The sequence below is a fragment of the Sitodiplosis mosellana genome, unplaced genomic scaffold (genome assembly GCF_009176505.1).
Source record: "Sitodiplosis mosellana isolate CC-2019 unplaced genomic scaffold, AAFC_SMos_1.0 Smas_scaffold_6226, whole genome shotgun sequence".
NCBI classification, from domain to species: domain Eukaryota; kingdom Metazoa; phylum Arthropoda; class Insecta; order Diptera; family Cecidomyiidae; genus Sitodiplosis; species Sitodiplosis mosellana.
The window spans coordinates 764,082-788,684 of NW_022601467.1; the positions used below are offsets into that span (position 1 = coordinate 764,082).

Here is a 24,603-nt window from a genome sequence, read left to right on the forward strand (position 1 = left end):
ATGCACATTTACTGCAGTTCAGTTTCAGAGAGTTCAATAAAGCACATGATGCACGAATTTAACTTTGTCATTGTTCTCAATCGTTTTATTTCCTTTAAAAATTGCATATGTACAATTAACTGGAATTAACTCGAGCACGAATGCTTTTCACGAGAATCCAAAGCTTCACACAAGAAAACAACTTGAACTTATACATTTTGCTGCAACTTTTGAACATGTGTTTCAAACACATTTGAAATGTACTTTTTTTATATTATAATATCCGCGTTGGACTTGAAATCGCTTCAATTTGTTTTTCTGTGAATAGTGAATTAGTGAATAAAAAACTAAAAAAAACACACATTTTATTTGCCCAAAACGTGTAGAAATGTCACAACTAGATCAAAATAGTCAACACCACGATACGCCCGTGGTTAGGCAATTTGTGCAAGTATGCATCTCGAACCCAAGTAGTTTTGTAGACGAACTCTTATGCATTTTAAACTCTTCAAAATTATTTTTCATACATAAAATTAGGAATTACTTTACTCATTGGTTTTTTGAAGTATCAAAATCAACATATTTTATATAAATTTATCGAATAAAAAGAAAACGAAGTATTTCATCAGATGATCTTGTTCAATTGATGTTCACTGGGGCGTGTGTGTCAATGTTTGGTTTTGGCGCGAAGGGAACTGTCATTGTCAACAATTTGGACCGACAAACTACACGTTTGAAAAGAGTAAACATTTCAACATATTTGTATTTTGTCGAATGAACAATTTTTTTTTTAATCAAGTTCTATGTATTGTGTTTTCTGAAGACAAACTTAAATTAAGCCTAGTATTTAAGTAGTGGTTTTATTTGCATATCTTAAATAAACAAAAGTAATCGACTTTGAGCGGTAATATCAAAAATATGTAAAATAAACGATAGCACTGATTGTCGAACAAAAAGAAAATAGTGAAATAATAAATTGGACACATTCGAATTTTTTCCATCGATCGAAATCATTGAAACAAATCGGCATCATGTCGATTATGCTGGCGGATATAGATGCAACTTGTGCATCGTTAGGTTATTATGATGGTAAAACATATGTTCCGGAACCAAATGCTCTGCATGGACTGAAGGTTTGCATATTTTTTTCTCCAACTCTTGTTATTCTGGCATCTAAAGCATTTCATTTTCAGCATTTGATTTGGGTATTGCGTCGTGACGGTGATACACATGAATACCGACGACACATGGGCCATGGTAAAGTACTACAAACGGATTTAATACCAATGCTCACGGCTCAAACAGAAGAAAATGAAACATCTGACGCATTACTTCGGCTGTTAGTCAATCTCACCACACCCGCATTGCTTCTGTACAATGAGACTCTGCCGAAAGACGGACCGAATCGTCGGAACTTTTTACATCTGCTGGAAATTTTGCAATCGTTCAAGACGGCCTTCTCCAATCCAGCCGTTTGGATTTCGCTACGTAAACGGTTCCAGAAAGTGTTGGAAATTGTAAGAAACCTCTAGACGATTTATCAGATTTCGAATACGAATTTAATTCCATTTTACAATTAGGATTCGGTCGAGCGTACAGAAGAAAAAGGTTTATTGATCGAGCGTGTGTTGGTGTTGATTCGTAATGTTCTTCATGTTCCCTCCAATCCCGATGTTGAACGACGAGCTGACAACGATGCCAGCTTACATGATCAAGTTTTGTGGGCTCTTCAAGAAGCCGGTATTCTGGATTTGATCCTTTATATCATTGGGTCCGAATATGAAAACCAATATCACTTACACGCAATGGAAATCATTTGCCTGATGTATCGCGAGCAAATGGCTGAATCACTGGCCGACGTTTCATTGCAACGGACTGCAGCGGAAAAAAGTCGCGATGAACAGGATCTGATAGCAGCACGAAAGCGTGAGCGCGCAAAGGTTGCAATGAAACCACCGACCGGGCGACATTCAAGATTTGGCGGTACATACATCATGCAAAATATGAAATCAGTTTCCGATCGTGACATCATTTGTCATAAGCCATTAGACCGAGCCGTTGCCATGGATTTCGATCGTGACAAAAATAAGCAGAAAAAATCGCATCGAATGGCCAAAGATGAACAAATCATCGAGCGACGCAGTGCACTTTCAATCAGGTAATAGAAGAAATGAAAAAAAAAAAAATTCCACTTTGACCCCGAAAATTCTCATGAATATATTATTTTTCAGATTGTTTTTGCGTCAATTTGCAATAGAATTGCTTCAATCGGCATTCAATAATATGGTTCGACAAGTGCGACGAACACTTGACCGCGGCACTACTGGCAATGATGATTCGTACCTGCTATGGGTCATTCGATTTTTCCTGGAATTCAATCGATTGAATGGATTCAAGATTCCGTTGGTTAGGTTCGTAGAGATTCATATTACATTTTTTTGTGCAATTAAATTTAGTTGCATCATACTTACGTTCTATCTATATGCAGCGAGGCTTTGAGCACGCAGAATTTTCATTGGGTTTTGGGACGAGTGCAACATCATTTGGATATGCTGACATCGGACAAACAGAATATAAAACTGTGGGAAAGACGTCTAAGTATTGCTATACAGGTACGCGAAGAATTAGTGCGTGTTTACCAACTTATTATTGAACGTTTCCTTTTTTTTCGATTTGCAGACGCTAAAAGAATTATTCAAAAATTTGGTTACACTGCAAACGATGACGAGCGAAGATGCTCGTGCTCTTTTCAAACTTCTGCTAAACAATGTTTGCTACGTGCTTGAGTTCCGCGAAACGGTGCTGCACACATTGACCAGCTATAACGAAAATCGTAACACAAAGTAAGTGCATCACCTTCTTCTTCTTTACAAAAAAAAAGAGTTTAATGTACCATGCTGTACCATGCTGCATTATGCACTTACAAATATTATTACCAACAGAACGTACATGCGAGATGTGGTGGAAACGACTCATATTTTTTTTAAGTTGATGGAAAAATTCTGTAACGGAAATGTGGTTGTGCAAGACAAAAAGAAATCGCGTGCAAAAGGTAAAAAGGCGAAAAAACCACAAAAATCAGCGAACCAACATGGAAACACCCCAAACAACCATGATGATGACGACAACAACGAGGTAAGTCGATTTGCTGAAGAAAATTATGTTGCAGTATTATGCAAAGCAGATTTCATTGTGCTTAATGCGCGAAATGCACTTTAGGAGTAATGAACATTTGGTTGAAATGAATTTCAGGATGCGGAGGATAAGTGGGCAGTCGTTGCGTCGGAAGTGGCTGCTGTGCTGTCATCGGATTCAACAACACTGCCGGAAGAAGATCATCCGTTGCCGTTTGATGCTGCTTCGGAGAAACCGTTGGAAGATCAAAAGTAATTCGGTTTTTTGTCAAATCCACTTATTTTACTATTTGTAAAAATGGTGAAATTTTTACTCATTACTAATTCCTGGCACTTCACATTGAATTGCGTTTCTTTGAACATTTAATGTACGCATTTTTTTTCATCCATAATCATTCATTTGGTTGTAATTTCATTTTTTTTTTTCAGAGACGATTGTATGGTCCGAATTCATGGTTTCCTACATCAAAGCAAATTCGAACACGCTGTCCTGCTGTTACGCTCAGCCAGGTATATATAATGTTGATACAAAATATTCATTGTTCAATACACGTGAAGCGAATATAAAAGCCATTTGAATTTTGCATTGAAACAGGGAAGTGTGGCCACAGAGCGATTGTTTTGGGTCGGAAAATTCACAACCAGAAGACGAATTATTGCTTCTACGGGACATTTTTATGACCAATTTAAATTCAGGTAAGTGCCATTTACAACATAAGTGTTGCGAATTATACGGAACTTGAAAGTGATAAATGTTTGTTGACATACTTTGCATTCTTGCATTTTTGACGAGGCTTAAGCCTTTGAGAAATATAAAAAAACGCTTGACTCTTGACGTTAATATAAGTTCAATTGTGTACAAAAATATACTAAAACTGACTAAATCAAAAGTCTATGCAAAGGAAAGTTATATTTGATTATCGTTGCCCCTGAGCAAATGCTGCTATTGTGTATTCATGTTGATGATGATTTAAATTCCATTCAATGCGGATAGAAAAGGAAACAAATGTGGTCCATTTCGTTTTTTTTTTCTGTATATATTCTTACTGCACTGTTTATTTCGAAAATTTTCTTACAATATTAGTGAGCTTGTAGTTTGGTATATACTAATGCATAAAATGCTGAGCCAATCTTAACATTATGCTCGATGTGAATACATGGTATTAGTTTAACGTTTTAAACAAACTCTCATCTACCCAGACACACATATTTGAAGATGTCTTCATCGATTCATATTATAGTACCGCTAAATTTTACATTTGTCACAAAACTAAACAAAAATTATTGCCAATTAGTTTTTTTTTCTTTACATTTTAATTAAAATGTTCACTTTGTTTGTTTTTTTTTTAATACATCTATCATAGTAATGATTGGACCAATTCTGGTAATTCCTTCATTTTGTTAATTCCAAAAATTACATTCTGTTCTACTTCATATTTTATCTCTAATGACTCAAGTATGAGCGCTGAAATAATTCAATAATTCTATGCTAAATCATTGATATATCTGAGAAAATATACTTTGATTCCAACTTTATTTTTTTTTTTCATTTCGAGGAACACTACCTTTCATTTTTTTCTTTCAATTCAAATACATTAGATGATAGATACAGCGATTGTAATTTCCGTTGAAATAGCTCAACTACTTGAATGCTCAATTCATTTCATGTGTGTCCATTGAGAATGGTGCATTTGATTTTGTTTTTTCGTTCTGCTTTGTATGTGTGTTTCGTTTTGTTTTGTTTTTATTAAATGCTTTCGATTGGTTTAACCCTATGTTATATGCTAATAGTTGATGTGTCACCACAAATCGATTGGTGTATCTGTGTATCGTATTTTGGAGCTTAGTGTATCCATTTGTATTCCAATAAGGAGATTTTGAGCTTGCCGATGCTGTTCCATCGATTCGATGCAATGACGATTGTACACTTTTTTACATCGATACACATACACGAAATAAAATGTTACAAGCGCACCGATTCCAATGCTAATAATAACAAATAAACCTGAATGACCAGATGTTGCGCACTTATCGTGCCATTGTTCCGATACGGCATATACTGTACTATTGTCACTAATGCTACCGATGCTACTACCTTCTCTATTGTCATATCGATCTTCAATGTGTGCTCGGACATTGCCATTTGCTGATTGGAGTGTTGTTATAGCTGCCGTGGCTGCTGCTGCTGCTGCTGCCGTTGTTGTCGCAATTTCGACATTCGTTTTTTGCTCGTCGTCCATTGAACGGTCGATGTTGTTGTGTCTTTCAAATTGGTGCTCATTATCAATAATAGATACATTTTGCGATAGACTGCCAATTAATGGTTTCTCTTTTCCGTTCATTTCCGTTGCAAATGTAACCGTATTATTGATTTGTTGCCTTTGTTCATTATTACTTTCATTGCTATAGCCATCAGCATTGGTGTTAACATTCCGACCATTTCCGCTATCAATGGCATTGTGTGTACGGTTCGAGCTGGGATTCGGATTGCCTATCATTTTGCTCGTTTCTTTTATCAAGCTGAAATTATCCTTTTTAAATGCATGCCCAGTGATATTTGTTGATGCGACATTGCCCGTATCATTACCAAGCTCTTGATTTGCTTTTAATAGTTGCGATGAAATGGTCGTGGACATTTTTGCTCGTTCAACGTGTGCATTCTCCCCAGGCATTTGCATAGAAGTGGAATTTTCCGATTGCATTTGAATTTCCTTTGTTTGGTTCTTGCGAACCAGCGGTAGTGGTAATGTTGGTGGTGGTGCATTTCCATTAATACCATGGTTACTGTTCTTATGTTGATGGTCATTGTTATGACTGTCATTAATTAACATGCCATTTTTGCCAGAAGAATTTGAATAAACTATCCTTTTATTTGGTCGCACACTAGATTGGCTGTGTGGGATTTTCTGAGTCGTCGTCGTTGCAACAACTTTTTCGGCAATTCTTCTGTAATTTTGCTCATGTGATTCTTCCTTCGAAATTTCACGTGACACTGTAACGTTTGCTGTACGCATCCCATCGCCCATTTGATTTCTCTCCGTCAGTTGGTTTTTATTGATTTCATTAATGTGAACACTGTCTCGTAACGTGTGGTTGGCAGTAAAACGGCTTCCTCCATGAACGTTGACTGTCGAAAAAAGATTTTTCTCTTGTACTAAGCTTGCCGTATCATTTGTTCGACTAATCGCTTTATTTATATTCCAATTTACTTCGGACTTGTTCTCTTTATGGTCATCATTGTGTTTAGGGTGTCGATTCAGTTGTTCTTGCTCATAATTTATCTCAATGTTGCCGTCATCACTGGATGTCGACGATGTTTCAATGTAATTTTCTGTTGTGGAATCACGTGATGGAGCAACTGTTGTCACTGATGCTGCTTCAGGAATTAATTCCGTGATATGTGTTTGTGCAACCGTTCGTGGTGTCAGTGAATTGGTTGCGACCAATTTCTCTAATTTGTCATACCGAACGGGTGCCATCGTTGTCGTCGTCGTCGTCGTCGTCATCGGTGGCGACTCCGTCGTTTCCATTTCATAGCGTGTTCCATTCCGATTGTGTTCGCGTAATTTTATTGGATTCGGATGCAACACTTCAACCGTCATGTTACCCGAATTTTCCGCTATTTTGTTGCTTTTGTGTGCCATCACATTTACATTTACCACTTTATCCAGAAAAGTATTGTCGTTCGCATTTGAATTGCCATTCGTTAAGATGTTTTCATTAAATTGCTGAAGTTTGACATCTCTTTCTGTCGTTAATTTTGATGTGTCGAGATAATCAGTTTGTGTAGTTGTTTGGGCTGTGCTAATGAGCGATTCGATCGAATGTGAAACGTGTTTCAACATGTTATCATTATTTCCAGTTAAAAAGATCGATTGAATGTCATGATCAATGTGTAAACTTGTGTCATTCGTTCGTCCCAATTTTTTCCCATCCAATAATTTGCCATGCTGTATCGGATCATTATTCTCGTAAATTTGTGTGTTTTTCGACGAGATCTTCTTAGCGATAAACCGTTTCTTTGAATCAACATCAGGCGGTGGTTTCTTCTTCTTTGTATCTGGTGTGCTCGACACATTGGGAATGGTGTGTTGCTCCGTATTCGATGGCACATGTAATGTATTGTTGCTTCGCATTCGCTTGGCAATGTTTGGTAAATGTTTGCTGTTGCATTGTGATTTATCTATCTGAAACGAACGTTCTAACGATCGACATGTTGTGCATCTGCATTGTTTTGGCCAAACATTAAGTTCGTTCAATACATTTTCCTCTTCATCGTTCGGGGATACGTTAAGTTCATCGTCGGCATAGCCAAAGTCAGTGGTATCATCGGTGCGACAGGGTGTTACCCATTCAGCGATGCTCTGTAATTCGGTACATTTTATTGGGTTTCCATCCAGAAAGACTACTTTCAATTTTGGTGACATTTTGATAATCGATTGACTTAATCGTTTGAGACGCGACGCACGCAAGTCTAGTATCAGTAGTCGTGGTAAACGTAAGCTTGGTAAATACGTTATCTGATTGCCCGACAAATTAATCACTTCTAAATTGATGAGATGTGAAAATGCGGAAGCTTGAATTTCGACAATTCGATTGTTTTGCAGAAATAATCTCATCAAGTTCACGGGAAGACTGGATGGTACGTGCGTAATGTTGTTGTTATTCAAATGAAGCGATGCCAAAAGGTCCAAACGACCGAGTGCATCATCCTCAACATCGACAATTTGACACGAAGAAACATCTAAATGCTGAAGCAGTGGATAGCTATCCAAATCACCGCACCGAATGACCTAAAGGGAGAGAATATGGGAAGAAATTAGCAATGAACCAAGATAATCTTCTGGTTAAATATTGGGGCCTCATTTTGTATTCGAAAATTATCGATTATATCGACGGTATTATTCCGAAATATATGTGGTTATTTAGTTGTAAGATACATAAATAGAAAGAGTGAGTGAATGGGTGAGAGTGAGAGGGAGAGAAAAGGCTATTTAGTTTCGAGAGAAATAATGAAATAGTTTAATTACCGCAAAATTATTGTTAGATATGTTGAGCGTGTGAACGGATTGTGCTAGCGCATTTGGTATTTCGCATAGACCAGTACCGCTCATATCAATTTCTTTGAGGCTCCACGACGAAATGAACCCTTGCAATGCGTCACCGAGTTGTGTGTTGAACGCAATAGATAATTTAATCAAGTTTGGTATTTGTTGAATGGCGCGCAATGATGTTGCGTCAATGTAATTTTGCGATAGATCGAGCTGCTGTAATTTCGTTAGATGCGAAAAACTATCATTTTCTATGTACGATATCTGATTAAATGACAAGTCAAGACCCTCGATATTGACTAAATCCCAGAAAGTATTGGTGTTTATGCTTTTCAAGCGATTATAGGACAAATTGACTACTTTTAGTTTTATCGATTTCTCAAACACATTCGGTCGGATTATATTCAGTTGATTGCCAGATAGATTCACATACTCCAGTTCATTTAATTCGTTTAGTCGAATTTGTGATGAGTTTTCTACATGGTTGCATGACAAGTCCAAAAACTTTAAAATTGTCAGATTTTGCCCATTAAACGAAACTAACTGGTTCTCCGATACGCTTAACCATTCGATTTTATTATTCGGCGCGCTCACATTTAGTACGTCGATTTGATTGTGCGATAGATCTATACGTCGCACATTTTCAAGTGATTTCAGTACATTTTCGTCTATTTGCTTGATGACATTCTCCGATAAATTTAATACTAAAATATCACTGACATTATTTATCGACCTTTGGTTCAGCAACATTTTCAAATCTACAAAACTAAGGATTTCATGAATTTGCTTGTTATGTGAAAAATCTATTATATTTGTACTATTGTTTGGATCATCTTTTGTTGCTTGCGACAATGCTGCTGCTGATGATGATGATGATAATGATGATGGCGATGATGCTATCTGTCCACTTGATTGCGATGTTTTAGCTACATTTGATTTCGTTTTTCGCTTAACACGATACTTGAATGTACTGCTATTGATTTTGTGCCATCGAAATGTCTCATTTTGATGAATGTATGGAGTGTGGTATAAAACCTGTCTAATGCTTCTAAATCTATAGTTGTTATTATTGTTGATGTTGCTGTTGCCGTTGCCGTTGCTGTTGCTGTTGCTGTTGTGATTGGGTTGTGTGGACATTTGTTCATTGTGCCCAGTCTGTGGTGGTGTTTCATTGCTGAATGCATTGAGTCGAATTATTAAACTTGACAGTGTCAGTATGAATAATATGAAAATATCGATACGCATTAAGCACTTGGAACATTGAAACAGGCTCATGATCGTATTTTAGGCTTAAACATAAACGAAGGAATTATTGTACATTCAAGCAGTTCGATTTAGGTCTTCATTGTATCACATCGCATTAGAATCTCTCACAAGTGCAACAAGTTGAAACATATTCAATGTGCTGGTTTCAATTTTACTTCTTCTTCTTCTTCTTCTTTGAGTCCAAAATTCAAACGCTCCGACGTCGTGGTGAGCTCATATGAATTATTTATTTTTTATGTACTATTATTTCTCATGACTGAAGATTAGTTCCAACAACCCAATAAGATTTAAGCTGTCTTTTCTTGCAACGCCAACTATCCCAGTCTCCGGAGGTTTTATTTTCTTCGATTCGTTTGCTCTGTGATTGATATTTTTTTATATTATTTTTTTATGCATTGTGGATTGTACGATTTTATTAAATTCGACATCACTGATTGTCAACAATCTATTGTCGTTCGCTTTAAATTTAGCTTTTATTATTCTGTATCATCATTATTGTTTGCTGGAAAAAAAAGAGAGAAAGAAAGAAAGCGAGTGAAAAACATGTGAATATTAAAAAATGTATTTAAAAATAAAATGCGAACAAAAAAAGTCGGAGCGGAATAGTTCTAGGGATAAAGTGGAATGTGGTTAACCCAACACACAACACTATCGTGAGTTTTCTATGTGACTGATTATATTAATTGTTCGTACATGCGGGAAATTAAAATGAGGCAGAAAGAGAAAAGAGAGAGGGAGACAAAAAAAACGACGACACACAGGTATAAATATAGCCAGAGGATGAAATTAAATCATGAGGAAACTACACAAAACTACAATCAAAACTCCGAAAGTTTTCTTGATTGTGTGGTGAAAACTATGGGGGTTGATATAATACTTTAAATAGTATATGATTTCGGTATGAAATAAAATTGACTTTAAATGTTTTGGATTCAAGATTTTCAGAGTCACATCTGCACGGGGCCCTCTTTCCACTGAATTACTTGAATTTTCATCATAAGCGCATATAAACGTCATATTACTTTAACAACTTACAATCATGTTTTATATCTCAAGCCTTTCGCTCGCTCGTTTTCTCGCCGTAGATAAATTTTCCAGATTATATTTTGTCATGTATCAAAATATATACATCAGCACATACACGTACACAGCACAGAGTAATTTCAACACAACGTAGATTTTGTTGCCTGCAATCGCTCCGGCACTTCTTCACTTGTTTACTTTATTTAATTAACGACTGAATGTGACAGCGGCTCATCTTTTGCGACATTTGTACGATTCATTTGAATATTGTTTTCTACAGTATATACATGTATGTGTATAGTGTATGTGTGTCTCGGTCTTTTGTTGAAACGAAACGAAAAAAAGAAGCAAAAAAAAAAATATCACCAAATCAGTTTAATAACACTTTTCGCGTGTTGACGTTTCACAACAGCATCCATTTAACTTTGAATGGCTTTTCTTTTGTTTGCAGACTGTGAAAATCAAAAGTTTATCCATTTATTCGTTCAGTTTTTGTTTCTTTAATCGAACCACACGCACAAGCACACATACACTGAATTCAATACATTAACTGGCATTTTTTACAATCCATTTGTTTGGCATTTTTCGGCAACAACCAAAATATTGAACTCCAAATATTACTGGAGATAGATAAACATAATTGAGAGAGTGAAATGTTATGAAATTGCGACGCACAACGATATTCCGTGTCCACACAAGTTAGCATCCAAGTTAAGACTGGGAATTCTCTACCGAATTGGTACGCCGCTCCATTCGGTTGTAGTATTCAGCTGAAAACCATTTAAAATAGAACCTAATGAGCATGTTGCTATCTATACTATACCCAAACAGTACAATGACATTTCGCATCTAGCCACAATCTCATCATGTTGGAAAATCTGTACATGGGAACCGTGTGCGAGCAAGAGCGAGTGAGAGAGACTAGAGAGCGAGCTGAGAAGAATATTACGAGAGATGGAAGTGACATGCGCACTTCTGCATGGTCTTATGATTTTCATTGCATTTTCCTTTTTTGATAGATGGCCATCAAATATCGTTTTTCCAACATTTCCTAGATCCCAGATTCCCAAAAGCAATGCGTCTCAGTCAATACATTTGTGTTATAAGTTGATGAAAAAAAAAAATACAGTTGTTTGGTGCCTTCTTCTTTCTTTCTTTTTTTCTCTAACGCTTTGTCGGTCTCTTGCTCTCGGTCCATCAACTTTCGATACAAATACGATGCTTATTTTCTCCGTATCGTGTCAACGCTGCATATTCATGTTTATTTTATTGCAATAGTTGAACTCTTTTGTTCGCATTTCTTATCGCTCCGTTTCATACATTCCGTCAGCCACCCCAAAATAGTCATTCGGAGGATTTTCGCTCTGCACATCGTACTGGTATATTTCTTCGATTTTCTCGTTCTCATTACTTATTCTATGAATGAAATTCGCGTGTCGCATAACTCCAGCCTCTGCATGTCACACTGGATGATGTTTTGTCATTTTTTTCCATCTTCTTCTTTGCTTCCTCTCCCGTTTTTTTTTTTATACATAAATGTGTGTGTACTTATTTTTTATGTTGACTCTGGGCGCTATAAAATAGTACAATAGATAGAGAAACGCACAAGTCGCGCGGTAGTTAAAATGGAATGCCTATTCATTTTAGGGAGCTTAACATTTGTCCTAGCAATTTCATGGAAATTCTTTTACACCATAATTACTTCACTTGAGCTAGCTAATCACACCGAGATTTATTTTGGCATTTCCCAAGCAATAATAAAATGAAATTGAAAACTTAAAATAATGTAGCATCAGTTCGTATGTAAGTTCTTAACGAAACTTCATCAAATCACGATATATAATACATAGATTGTGTTTTTGCGATGAAACAGCCTTCCGTTTTTCTCGTACAACCCGAAAAAGCGAGATATATGTAGCAGTATGTCATTTTGGTTAAGAGAAAACCATCAGATAGCAGATCGCATTGTTCTTACGGTCTGCGATTTCTATTATGTTTTGCCACTTGTAGAACGCATTGTTTGTAAAGTAGGGAGAGTGTTTTCTTGTGAAAAGCGGTGTGTTTCGTTTTAATGCTTTTGAATGTCTTATAGAGAAAAAGCACATGCGCAAATTATAGCCATATATTGTTGGATGTTAGGCAGAAGTAAGCCGAAAATCGAAGGGTTACTCATGGCATAAATTCAATTGTATGTAGCATGCCTATTTGTCTATTCAAAATTTTCGGCATATTTGGTTAATTTTTGGCCGCAAACACGAACAATTTTCCTCGTAAAATTGCCGTCACCACATTTACGAAAATGCCGCTATACTTTACATATTTGTACCATATATGCTTTGGCGTCGTAACAATCCCTTCAACAAGCCTGAATGCACCACCGTACTAAGTAATATTTTCTCTAAGTATGACAGGGACAGGAAAACGACGAACGAAAAACCCAACCGACGTTGATCAGGTATAATGGAATCTAAGACGTTTTGAATGAATTGTCAACACACACAAAATGCCATTATGCCGATTGATAAAACGTTTGACACATAAGTGTATATCGTTGGATAACGCATGGAATACAAAATATGAGGCAAGGTTGGATATTGGAATTTTCCTCCCTTTATTCCCCATAGATATCGTCCTCATTATATTGCATGCCTTGTTCCATACATATTTCAGCGGAACGTCGTTTTCAAATAAAGCGCTAGGAAAAAGTAGTAGTAGAAAAAAAACATCAATAAAAGAGCTCACATAAAAAAATGCGAGCGTGAGTTTGTGTGTGCATGTGGATGCTATCACTCGCCGTTTAGTCGTACATTGTAATCGAGGTGGAGAAATTCTCCGGAAACCTAAATGACGCTTGGTCACACGTGAGCCTGAAAAGTATTCTACGTGTCATAATCGCATTTTCACCGAAAGAGACAGAAAAAACGGCAGCAGCAGAAGCATGATGAACGTGGCATTAGCAACAGATGGAGGAAATATCAAAATAATGCACATATGAAACATATAGGGATTGTAAGATTCATCTCCCTTCAGCTTATCAGTCTTTTGTTTGTTTTGTATTCTTTATAGCTGCGTTGATTAGATGCAGCAAGTTTGAAAGCCCTGCTTAAGTCATTGTAGTATCCAACTCCAGCGGTGGAGTGAAAGAAAGAGAGAAAAAGAGACAGAGAGAGAGAGATAGAAAGAAGTGGATGTGTTTGGTGGACGATTTCAAGACGCTATCTGAATAGCAAATTTTAAGCATCACTTTGTGATGCGTGAACTTGTTGTGGAATTTAATAATAGTAAATTGCGACCAATTCAAAACGACAAAATCTCAAAATAGCTTTAACTTGTGTCTTTTTTCAGGGACCGAGAATCTGGATGATGACAAAACTAACACAGAAAACGGAACTGCCGGCTCTGATGTCGACAATGACGAGGATGATAGCGATGAAGGTAATGAAGGTAAAATATTCAACATATTCAAATTCATTTGCCGGTCATGCTACTTCATAAATCGAATTAGCTAAATATAATCACGACGATTGAACAATATAAAAATGAAGAGTCGGAAAGAATAGACCTCATTTGAACTAAAATCACATTTAATTTGCTTGACGATGTGTGATTCTTATTTCGTTTTTTTGTTTCTGTCGTTTAATCCATTCGCTTTCTAAGAATATTCAGTTTAAAATGCAAATTTAAATAGGAATTAAGTAGTGCCGTTAAATTAATTTATACTATGATTTCTGAAAAGCATGATTTTTATTTTACCATTATAAAATAATTAATTGATTTAAATGATTTGATAGTGTAATATTGATGAATATTTCAGATGCTAGAAATACTGAAGTCGAATTCCGTTTCGATGATTTTTTGAAAAGGTAAGAAATGAGCTGCCCTTGACCTTTTACAACAAGATATTTTTTTATTTGTTCAAATCATCAATCCAACAGACTTGTCAATCCTAAAGTCGTACAGGCCTGTACGGTTGTACTAACCGATTGGGAACGATTACCAGCTCGTATAATCAAGAGCGCTGTAACCATACTGCATCGCATTGCTTTTGGCTGTAAGGTTCCGATCATGTTGTTCCAGGTACCGATTTTCGCATAAAAACATTTTAAATCAATTATTAGGAGAGTGAGAGAGAGAGAGAGAGAGAGAGAGAGAGAGGGGGAGGGAGAGAGAGGGAGGGAGAGAGAGAGAAAAGACGTTTTTTTCTAACTTAATCCACTTCGATTACATATTTAAAATTCATGGCAAACGTCATATGATTCAAAGGAGATTATTTTTGTCTGTTTTATGATGATAGGTTTCACTATTCCGAATATTTCAACAAGTATTTGGGGCGCCACGTGATGTTCATCACGATGAAATCCGCCGTTTAGGTGTGTATGTAATGCGCTGTTTCACCGAAATCGCAAAAACCAATCCAAAAGTATACGCGGAATTGTTCTTTTACAAGAGCGTTAGAGAAGCCAATGACATCGAATATGGATATGATGACGCACGCTATGCCAATGCGTAAGTGTGCATTAGGTTTATATTATGTATATGATTAAAATCAATTTTATATGGGATACATTTTTATGTCGTCGCAGAAATAACAAGAAAATCGGTTGGACGGAAGAGCAGGAGGACGAGCTACGACAATTGTTTATGGAAAATCAAAATAATCCATCAACGGAGAAAGGTATAAGGCACATGTCAATGTGACATGATAAAGCGACCATTTATTACCATTGATAGAGCTGATGCGATTTTCCATTTATTGATATTATTTATTATTTATCTGCTCTAATAGATGTCATCGATTGGATCCTGGATAATCTCATTGACAAGCACCGAACTAGACGTGCCGTCATCAAAAAGATGAAGGAACTTGGTCTGATATTCAAGGCACCGACTCGAAAATCAGTTGCGGCAGCTGTATCAAAGCATTTATGGCGCTATGAAGAAGATGTTCTATTGAGAGAACTTTATGATACATATCGATTAGAAGATGGTACGGTTTTTTTTTTCAATAAAATTCGAAAAATAATTTTATAGCACTTGTCCATAATCTCTTTTAATACGAAATCGTAGATTGTTTGGCGAAAATTATGGAGACGTTCGTTGATAAGCGTTCGAAAAATGCAACGATAAAGCGTATGATTGAATTGGGTTTGATTGCTGAACGTTCTGAAATATTGCCAACCAAACGGAAGAGATCACGTCAAAGTCAACCAAATGGAGAAGGTGATGGTAGTGGTAGTGATAGCAGTGACAGTGATGAGGACGATGAACATGATTCACGCCCCGTCAGAGTCACCATTATGAATACGAAAAAACAAGAGAAAGCATCAAAACCGAAACAACAACCGACACGAGAATTGCCCAAAATCATGTTGAATGTAATCGAAATACAAAGTCAAATCGCTGCAATCGATGACAGTCTTAAAACGCATTTTGATTGGTTGCAAGAATCGTTGAACGATGCCGCAGAAGATGCTGACGACACCGATGACTTATCGGATCCCAGCGACGGTGTACCGCTTGTTCCATTTTCCATGACACAGAAAGAAGCGATGGAAAATCCACAATTTAAAAAACTTTTGCAAAGTTTGGGATTGCAAGAACCACTTAAAGAAATGGTATGTAATCAATTTGGAAATTTTAAGTCTAATTTGTTGACCAAAAATGTATGCACGTTTCAGGAAACATATTGGCGCATACCAGTGAATATGGCCGCGAAGGAAATGCGATTGGCAGCGAAACTGTTGGGCGGTGAACCAATCGAAAACATCGAATCGGCCGATGCTGATGATGATTTTGAGCGATTGTATGTGTCCGATTCCGAAGATGAAAGTTTCACGGAAATTGAAAAGGACCGACAGAATCGTCTACAACGAGCAAATGAACTCATTTACAATGATAGTGACAATGAAGAGGAACAGAGACCAGCGCTTAAGCCGACGAACCAAGCAAAAAAGCCGAAAGGTGGAATTAATTTATTCGATATGGTAAAAGATGGCACAGAGCAAATGGATCAAGACGATGAATCGGCATCAAATGACGGCCAAAATACCACCACCGCTTTTGATTCAGAGGAATTTAATTCACAAGTCATTCGCAGACGGTTGGCTCAATTGGAAGATAGTGATTCGGAATCGGACAGTGCGGCAGGTAATTCCACTGTATATATGGCATTAATCGATGTTTATTTTTCACGAACGTGTGTGGTTTTAAATTTGGTTTTTCACTTCCAAAAGGAAATGGTGTTTCAGGAAAGGCGACAAATAATGATGAAAGTGAAAAAGAAGGGGAAGAAACGTTTAACTCAAACAAACGCGAGCGTTCTGTTCCAGAAGCAGTGGCCACGATGAGTGATGACGATGATCCTATAGTGGCTCCACAAAAGAAAAGAGCTAAAATATCCATCATTGATGATGACGACGATGATGATTGAACTCCAACCCTCCTAATTCCAGATGATGGTCCATAAAAACTAAACGAATAAAACTGTTTTTTTTTTGTTTGCTTTCATTGCTTTTATATTTCTTCTATCAGCATATCAATCCATACAAAAATTTCAATAAAAAATACTTTCTAGATAAACAAATATTTGATACAAATATTTGCTAGCGGCAATTTTGATTTGTGTTGTGTGTGTGTGTTGTGTGTGTGTGTGTGTGTGCTTGTATGTGTGTTTGTGTTTGTGTTTGTGGAAGTGAAGAATCTATGTCTGGATATGGTATTCTTCCCGCCTAATCTTTCTTCTTTCTTTTTTTTTTCATTCCAAGTTGAAGTTAGCGAGTCGATTCCACATTATTCCCTTTTTCAGTATTAAATAACCCTTATTTGTTTGTTCTCGTTCGATTTTGATGAACCAGCATCAATACTATCGGCTTTCAGCTTACACTTTGACTACAGTTTCGTCGTCGTCGTATACCTTTCATATGATATTTTTCTTCTATACTTGACTTAAGAACGGGTAATGTATAACCCGAATGATAAACGCGCGTACTAATGAGATTTTAATTACAATTTGTCCCATAAATCTGAATCATTTGGTTCTTGCAGATGTGTCATCTTTTTTCCGGTTAGTTGCGACTTTCGATATCTTTTCAGTTTTATTTTTTCAAGTACTAAATCCTAAATGTATGATAATGCAAACGAGTGATAATGAAAAAATTGGGACAAATTTTCTTTTTTTCAACTAGACAATAATTTGCGAATTGGGCGAAAATTTCAAAATGCAATGAAAAGATGTCGCGATTTGTTCTGGGGGCGTTTTTTGAAAGAAAAGTTACTTTAAATTAGAAAAAATATGATGTGAAAAAAATCGGATTTATCCAAAGTACGCGCTCCAGTCGTAACTGGCAACAGCTGAGCTGCTTGGGTAAGAGTATGACGGCGTTGACGATATTTGTGGTGTTGACGATATTTGTGGTGTTGAGTATGCTTGAGTGTAGGCTGACAGAGCAGATAGATAGCTTTGTTGGGCTTGGTTGTATGATTGTTGTGGATTTTGATACGTTTGCAGAGCTTGCTGGTATGCTTGGACGGCAGTTGTTCGTGGTTGGGTGTATGAACTGTAGCTTGGGCTTGTTTGAGCTGGTTGATAGACAGTTGGATTGATACGTTCCGATTTGATAGTGTATGTATTTTGGGTGTAAATTTCGTTGTTTGCGGTGTATCCAGTCGAAGTAGTAACACACAATCCTGAATATCTTGATGATGGGAGCATACCATAGCTTGTGCACGATGGTGGTCCAACTGCGTATGGTTGATGGCCGACAACGTTACCGCTGAACAACGGATGAAAAAAAAAAAAACAAAATATGAATTTTTTTGCTCAATTTGTTACAGCACTCTTCTATGATAAACTAAACTCACCCTGGTCCGTAGTTGCACACCCAAAGCTTATTGAAACGGGTTCCATCTTGGTAGTATGAGTAGCCACATCCAACTAAATTGGTGTTGCCCCAGACTAATTGCGAATAATGACCAGTTTTCGATGACCATCTGGATCCCCAAGCGTATTTTTGAACTTCATTGAACCAGTTTTGGATACGAGACGAAAAACTAACGTAGCTTTGTAGTGGAACTGTACTCCAGACGATTGCCAAGTTTTGACCCATTATGAAACGGTCTGCGGGTAAACACATGTGTTATAGCCGTGATGTTTTGAATCAAAATAGAAAGAAAGAACGAAAGTGAAAGAAGAAAGAAAGCATACTTGTATTTCTGCTTGGGTCGTGTTCAAAGTGGCATTGATTAGCCCATTGTTGTGCTCTTTGTGCTAATTCCTCATCCCAATGCATTTCACGCATATTTTGAGCGCTCGGTTGGCCTGGGACTTGGCCTTGTGCAACTTGTGATCGAAGCCGGTTATGAGCCTCGAGAATCTCATACTTTTGAGCTTCTGTGATTCCGGTTGCTGCAAACGAAAAAAAAAAAAACGATTACAAAAGTGAATTAGTCTAATTGATTTGATTTGCATATATCTAAATAACAAAGTAAATACACGTTATAATTACGAAGTTAAAAATGTAAAAGAGAAAATTCATTTGTGAAGTGATTAAATCGGAGCGAATACACACTGCCTAAAAACGGTCGATTGATCAATCAATGAATTGAGTCATTGTTTACAATCTTGAGTCGTTTCACATTGTTGCCGTATCAACAATATAGACTATGACCTAATACACTTGCTCAAGTTGAAGGTTGCATCATTCAATACAGAAACGAACATCTTTCGATAATAATTTAAGGAATTTCGAAAAAATCATTCCCAATATTTCCTGACATCCGACATAATATTTTATCGAAAATGTGTCGACATAAATATCAATAGACGACATAATGCCTTGCATATCGCAAAAAAAGTTGATTTAACTCTTTATTTTTTCTTAGAAATATCCAAACCTACTGATTTTATGCAAATCATTTTCTGCTCACATTTGGATTGCTCATGATCCGATGATCATGCAGATGATTGGAAATAGTGGACGAAGTTCAAGGCGAGTGAAATGTTGCTAACTCGATTAACCAAAATCAAATGAAAGTCATTACACTTCGGAAAGCAAATAATGTCCTATTTATAGTTTTAATGTTCGTTGGCATAAGTTAAATAAATGTTTATTTATTGATCAATTTCGAAAATGGATTTTGGTAGTGATAGATAATCTACTATTGGACATTTGTCTGTGTTTGTCATTCGTCATCGATTGCTATATATTATTGGTGTTCTTTTTATGGATTATCACATCATCCGATGCGAAAAGATGATGACAGCTTTCTGCCTTTATTATCATGAAGAGTTAACATTTTTACGATCGAAACACACACCGTTTGTATTTTTATGATCGACCGATGTCGCTGTACTAAAAAATAATACAACTATATTAAATCATAACGAAATTAAATTCATAATTCGAGAAGTAGATAATCCACAAAAATTTGCTTCATAAACACTAATAGTCCATTAAGAAAGAGAGATAGAGAAAAAAAAAGACGAATTCTAAACCGGTAGAAGTTAGAAACACAACACAAACCCATGGCAAGAAAAATGTTATCAAGATCTAATAGGGCCATGGAACACCGGTCATTTAATAACCGTACTAGATATTCATCAGACACATGGTGTGTGTGATTGTGGTGAAGATTCAACACATTCACGCACGGCTGTGACCATGAACTTAAATTGAAACTTTTTTCGATCATAGATTTTGGAAATGGATTATAAAAGCATAAACCGATCAAAAGCCGTCAATAAAATAAAATAATCAAACGTATTTCTCTTTCCTCCAGTTCTCGTGGAGTCATCAAGATCGACTGATAAAGTCTACATTTGCCTGTGATTATGATAATTGCCAATTAATATGTGATGTTTAAACTATTATGTATAGAAAACTTGGAGGTTTCATTCTAAAGAAATTCACAATATTCTAATGGTGACCGGTCATTAAGAGAAAAAGTCTTTCATGACATTTTTTTTTTCTTCCACTTCAGTACATTTGAATGAGACGTCGAAAAGTTGTGCCAAATTTTCGATTTCTCCTTTTTGGCCTGCTTCAGCTTTGAACTATCAGTCGAATTTGAATGTTGGTTATCGATTTTCGTTCAATTTAAAATGTGGAAAAAATGAATGTCAATAGAATTTTTCATTTTGGAATCGTCGTTTTTTCGGAATATGTTGTTGTTTTCAGCTGCTAACTTGTTCCGATTGGTGTTCACTGTATTTCGGACCGGGAGTGGTGCAAAATTGACCAAATAGAAATACGTAGGTAAATATGATAATGGCCAATTCGTCTGTATTGTATGCATACAAGATGTATTCCCACTACAACCATTTTTGGAAATGAGAACATCTCCATTCGATCGTTGTTCGCTTGGCAACTAATCCTGACTGATCCATAACTGGATTTCGATTGAATACATTTGTTTCTCTATGTTCTGTTTGGATTTTGAAAACGGCAATGGTAATCGACACACACACACACACACACTCACACTCACACTTACATAATTGTCAAAATTTAATGTGAAAGACATTTATGAAAATTATCTCTTTAATATGCAAATATTTCCTCGTCAGTGTGACAAACGTTAAGCGTTAAGCGTTAAATGACATAAATTAGACACGAAAATTGAAGCTTATTTATTTGTTTGTGGCATCAATGAAGAAACAAGCTCATAAATACATTCGAATCAACAATTACAATACACACACTGCTTTGCAAAACGAAATTGCCTCAACACGAGGGTACAAGGATCGAACAGAACGATAAATATACATGTACATTAGCACAATAATTTGCATTGAAATACTTTTATCATATCAGTCAAACGTAATTTCGAAAGTTGATCATCATTTTAATAAAATAAATACATGACATGGACATTCATTCAAAGCTAATCGGAATGCTTGTCGCCTGTTTCATGCATGATTTTACGTCGAATACAATTATTGCAAATGACGAGAAAATGTGTGTGATCAGATATTTAATAGATGGATAATTTATGTTGAAAACGTTAAATCAATCACATTCTGCCGATTTTTGTTGCTATTTCTCGTTTTTTTTGTGCTTTTGACGCGATTTTATACACAAATAAGCACACGAACGTACTTTGACTATAAAAGTCATTGGCCTTGGCCACGAACTTATTCAACATTTTTTTTAGAATCGAAACTGCATATTTCATTCGATTTTAGTGAACGAAAAAAAAGAACAACAGATTTCCAATGCTTTACTTCTACACATACGCAGCTCATATTTTGATCGAGTAATACCGTAGGAAATGAATGAAATCATGTGATATTTCTCTAGATAGCGCAGAGATGAAGAAAAAAAAAATGGAAAACCATAATTATTTTATATATATTCGAGTTCAATACATCAGCATGTAATCAGCAAGAGTGAAATGAACAGCAAAATACTGATGTTCGTCTTTCTACTTGTCGTCTACATTGCGAATCGAAAGAACAGCGATGGTCAGCACACATCTCGTACGTAATACGACGACGATCAATACATTTGCCATTTTTCTCTCTCTCTCTCTCTCTCTCTCTCTCTTATCTTTTTTGCATGAGCGACACCATATAGTACTCACTTTATGGATTTTGGAAACATTGAATTTTATTTCTTATTGCTGGCCTTGTAGATCGTCATGAATGTTTGCGTTTTTTCATTATTTTTTTTCTCTCGCTCTCTCTCTCTCTCTCTCTCTCTCTCTCTTTCTCCCCCTTGCTCTCTTTCTCTTTCATTAAGGAATACAAGAAATCGTCACACTCAATCGAAAAACACTGCACTGAACAATATTAACGAGAAAAAAGTGTAAGTGGAATGGGAAGAATGGTCAGCAGGTTGGCAATTCTTACTTGATCGTTGTTCATGCGGTAATTTATTAATGATGTGTATCAACGAGGATTGCATATTTTTTGAGAAATAAGATAGGATGGCAGAAACCTTGCCTAAATTCTTATACTGTTTTCTTCCTTTCTCTTCTTAGCTTGATGTTTATGTATTTTCTTTTCTTTCTTGTTTCTAACAAATGCTTTTCTAATTTGATTCATTTTACTTTCAGTTTGATTGAAATAAACAGAAAAAAGTGGTTTCTACTTACTTATGAGAGAACCACCATGACATGATTCTGTCACGCTGATAAATGTAGCGGCCACGAAAAATAGACAGAAGAGTGTTGATTGTTTATCCATTATTGTTATTATTATTATTTTTTTACTTTATTCACAATTATGACTGATGTATTTGATTGAGTAGACGGATGAGTTCCAGAAGAATATGTTTGCTTTCAACTGAGAATCACCCACACTATTATTTTAATAGGTAGAATTTAGTTAAAATTCACTGTGATAGCAATTTGCCAAAAAAAAAAAAAAAACGAACTCCAAGTGCGGTATAAAATCAATTTAGAAATGATTTTTCCGATGAATTTTCGTTGATTTTCCTCTTTATTTTGATTCGGGAACAAAACTGTCAATCGATTGATAATATGTTTTCAATCGATTTGATTTCTTTTAAATACACTTTGACTTCGTCTACGGAACACACGATTGGAAAATTTAACGACTTTTCCCGAATAAAATTCACTACGCGGATTTCAATCCCAGCTTAGTGGCAAATATTAAAAATGCATCAATAGTTGCTAAATATCTCAGTTTTTTACGAATTTATTTCATCAAATGAAGAAGCACAGTCTCGAAAATTTTTGTCGGAGCTGTTCTTAAATATCGTAACAACTGAGACGCCTAGTCGTCTAATGATCGAGAAGTTTTAGACACATCGCTTTTATAAGCGTCGAAGCTCCCAACCGCACTAGTGTAGCACGCCGTATCAACTACCAAAAAATACCGGTCTCTTTTTTCGTTCTTCTCTTCTCATCTTCTCCCATTGTTATTACTATTATGATTGTTGTCATTATTGATATTATTTCTTCCATCGTTCGTTGTGTGATTGCTTTGAGCGCGTTCGTGTCGTGCTTCATGTGTGCGGTATCGGTTTGGTATCATTCGTGCGGATGTGTGAATCGACCATATTATCAGCAATACACGAAGATCTCCAAAAAGAAACAACAATACAAATACGAAAAGTATACTTCTTTGTATGACAAATACTTGAATTTGATACCATTCCTTAAATTGAATAAAATAAATATGAGCCAATCTCTGTCTGCTTAGTAGAGTTAGTCCGAAATTTGTTGAACGATTCGATTTCGGTCGCTGTTATGGCCATACGAATGTATGCGTGTGTACATATTCTGGAAACTCGAGAAGCATTCAGAACATAGCGCTACATAAAAAAGGCGCGTATATATTTCATATATATCATTTGAAAAATTGATTCTTTATCTTTTTAATGGTCTCTCTTCGCTTGATCGCTGGGCAACGACATCGACAAATGTACCTGTGCAAACAAATGACCAAATTCGAGCGGAGAGCTATCAAAGTTTGCTATCTCTTATGTCTAGTTTATTCATCTTCTTTATTTTTGATAGCCGTTTGTTAAAAGCTTAAACATTTAAACGAATTTTAAATGTTGTCCAGTTTGAACTATTTAATTTTTGTTGACAGGTGCTCTACAATTTTTTTTATTTCTTTTCTGCTCTTTTTTTTCTTCTCATTGCGAAAAAGTTCACGTCTGGTTTTCAGATGTTTTATTGCTGCTCTCATAATTGTCTGTGATCACAATAATGGCAAGATAATCCCCCACGAAACAACCAACCATGCACAACAGTGTAAATATGAAATTTCTGATGAAAATTTGTTCCAAATTGACATAGTCTGTTTAGTAGTGTTGTTTAGCGCGGGAGTAAGCTTCATGCTTTCTTTGTCGTTTGGTTTAAATTTAAATATTCTAACGAGTCGTATTCACATAAATAAAGTCAGTTTGATATACGAGTTATGGATCAAATTTTTTTCATTCTTTTTGTTTATTTGCTGGTTGCCATTCCAAACAATTGCGGAGTTTCCCCGTGGCAAAATCGTTTTTAATTGTTCTAAGAAGTAAAGATAAGGAAGGATACTTCGAAAAAAAAAATCAATTTCTTTGAGCTAATTCTCGGAGGGTTATAACAGTGATATGATCGGCACATGAGCACCATCTCTACTGATTGCCATTATTGCCATGTAAATGAATAGAATGTCTACTTCTTCTCATTCTTTT

The 24,603-nt window shown here is 36.1% G+C and overlaps 3 protein-coding genes across 3 annotated transcripts; 1 reads left to right on the forward strand and 2 right to left on the reverse strand.

The window, feature by feature from the left end:
* The first annotated feature begins 15 nt into the window (after positions 1 to 15).
* Positions 16 to 17,036, forward strand: LOC129579023 (protein timeless homolog). Its single transcript, XM_055468499.1, has 19 exons — positions 16 to 1,112; positions 1,173 to 1,496; positions 1,560 to 2,137; positions 2,211 to 2,390; positions 2,468 to 2,591; positions 2,659 to 2,822; positions 2,922 to 3,114; positions 3,232 to 3,365; positions 3,543 to 3,623; positions 3,709 to 3,809; positions 13,799 to 13,897; positions 14,268 to 14,316; positions 14,389 to 14,530; positions 14,748 to 14,959; positions 15,037 to 15,128; positions 15,240 to 15,440; positions 15,521 to 16,068; positions 16,132 to 16,600; positions 16,687 to 17,036. The coding sequence occupies exons 1-19, from the start codon at positions 1,011 to 1,013 to the stop codon at positions 16,881 to 16,883; spliced, it is 3,990 nt and encodes a 1,329-aa protein (XP_055324474.1). The 5' UTR covers positions 16 to 1,010; the 3' UTR covers positions 16,884 to 17,036.
* On the reverse strand, positions 4,809 to 11,272 carry LOC129579022 (probable serine/threonine-protein kinase DDB_G0282963). The gene is made up of 3 exons (XM_055468498.1): positions 10,466 to 11,272; positions 8,144 to 9,932; positions 4,809 to 7,906 (listed from the first exon to the last, which is right to left on the reverse strand). The coding sequence occupies exons 2-3, from the start codon at positions 9,437 to 9,439 to the stop codon at positions 4,913 to 4,915; spliced, it is 4,290 nt and encodes a 1,429-aa protein (XP_055324473.1). The 5' UTR covers positions 9,440 to 9,932; positions 10,466 to 11,272; the 3' UTR covers positions 4,809 to 4,912.
* On the reverse strand, positions 16,939 to 23,265 carry LOC129579024 (venom allergen 5). Its single transcript, XM_055468500.1, has 4 exons — positions 22,547 to 23,265; positions 18,657 to 18,857; positions 18,314 to 18,569; positions 16,939 to 18,225 (listed from the first exon to the last, which is right to left on the reverse strand). Exons 1-4 carry the CDS (start codon positions 22,635 to 22,637, stop codon positions 17,766 to 17,768), a joined length of 1,008 nt encoding a protein of 335 aa, XP_055324475.1. The 5' UTR covers positions 22,638 to 23,265; the 3' UTR covers positions 16,939 to 17,765.
* Positions 23,266 to 24,603: the final 1,338 nt, after the last annotated feature.

What these genes read in the sequence shown, in the direction of transcription:
- LOC129579023 (XM_055468499.1), top strand. Translation starts at nt 1,011, where the DNA reads ATGTCGATTATGCTGGCGGATATAGATGCAACTTGTGCATCGTTAGGT. An exon ending in CGCAGTGCACTTTCAATCAG is followed by an intron (nt 2,138 to 2,210) that starts GTAATAGAAGAA and finishes ATTATTTTTCAG; the next exon opens with ATTGTTTTTGCGTCAATTTG. An exon ending in TAATCCATCAACGGAGAAAG is followed by an intron (nt 15,129 to 15,239) that starts GTATAAGGCACA and finishes CTGCTCTAATAG; the next exon opens with ATGTCATCGATTGGATCCTG.
- LOC129579024 (XM_055468500.1), bottom strand. Translation starts at nt 22,637, where the DNA reads ATGGATAAACAATCAACACTCTTCTGTCTATTTTTCGTGGCCGCTACA. An exon ending in TCATGGTGGTTCTCTCATAA is followed by an intron (nt 18,858 to 22,546) that starts GTAAGTAGAAAC and finishes TTTCGTTTGCAG; the next exon opens with CAACCGGAATCACAGAAGCT. An exon ending in CGACCCAAGCAGAAATACAA is followed by an intron (nt 18,570 to 18,656) that starts GTATGCTTTCTT and finishes GTTTACCCGCAG; the next exon opens with ACCGTTTCATAATGGGTCAA.
- LOC129579022 (XM_055468498.1), bottom strand. Translation starts at nt 9,439, where the DNA reads ATGAGCCTGTTTCAATGTTCCAAGTGCTTAATGCGTATCGATATTTTC. An exon ending in TATCTAACAATAATTTTGCG is followed by an intron (nt 7,907 to 8,143) that starts GTAATTAAACTA and finishes CTCTCCCTTTAG; the next exon opens with GTCATTCGGTGCGGTGATTT.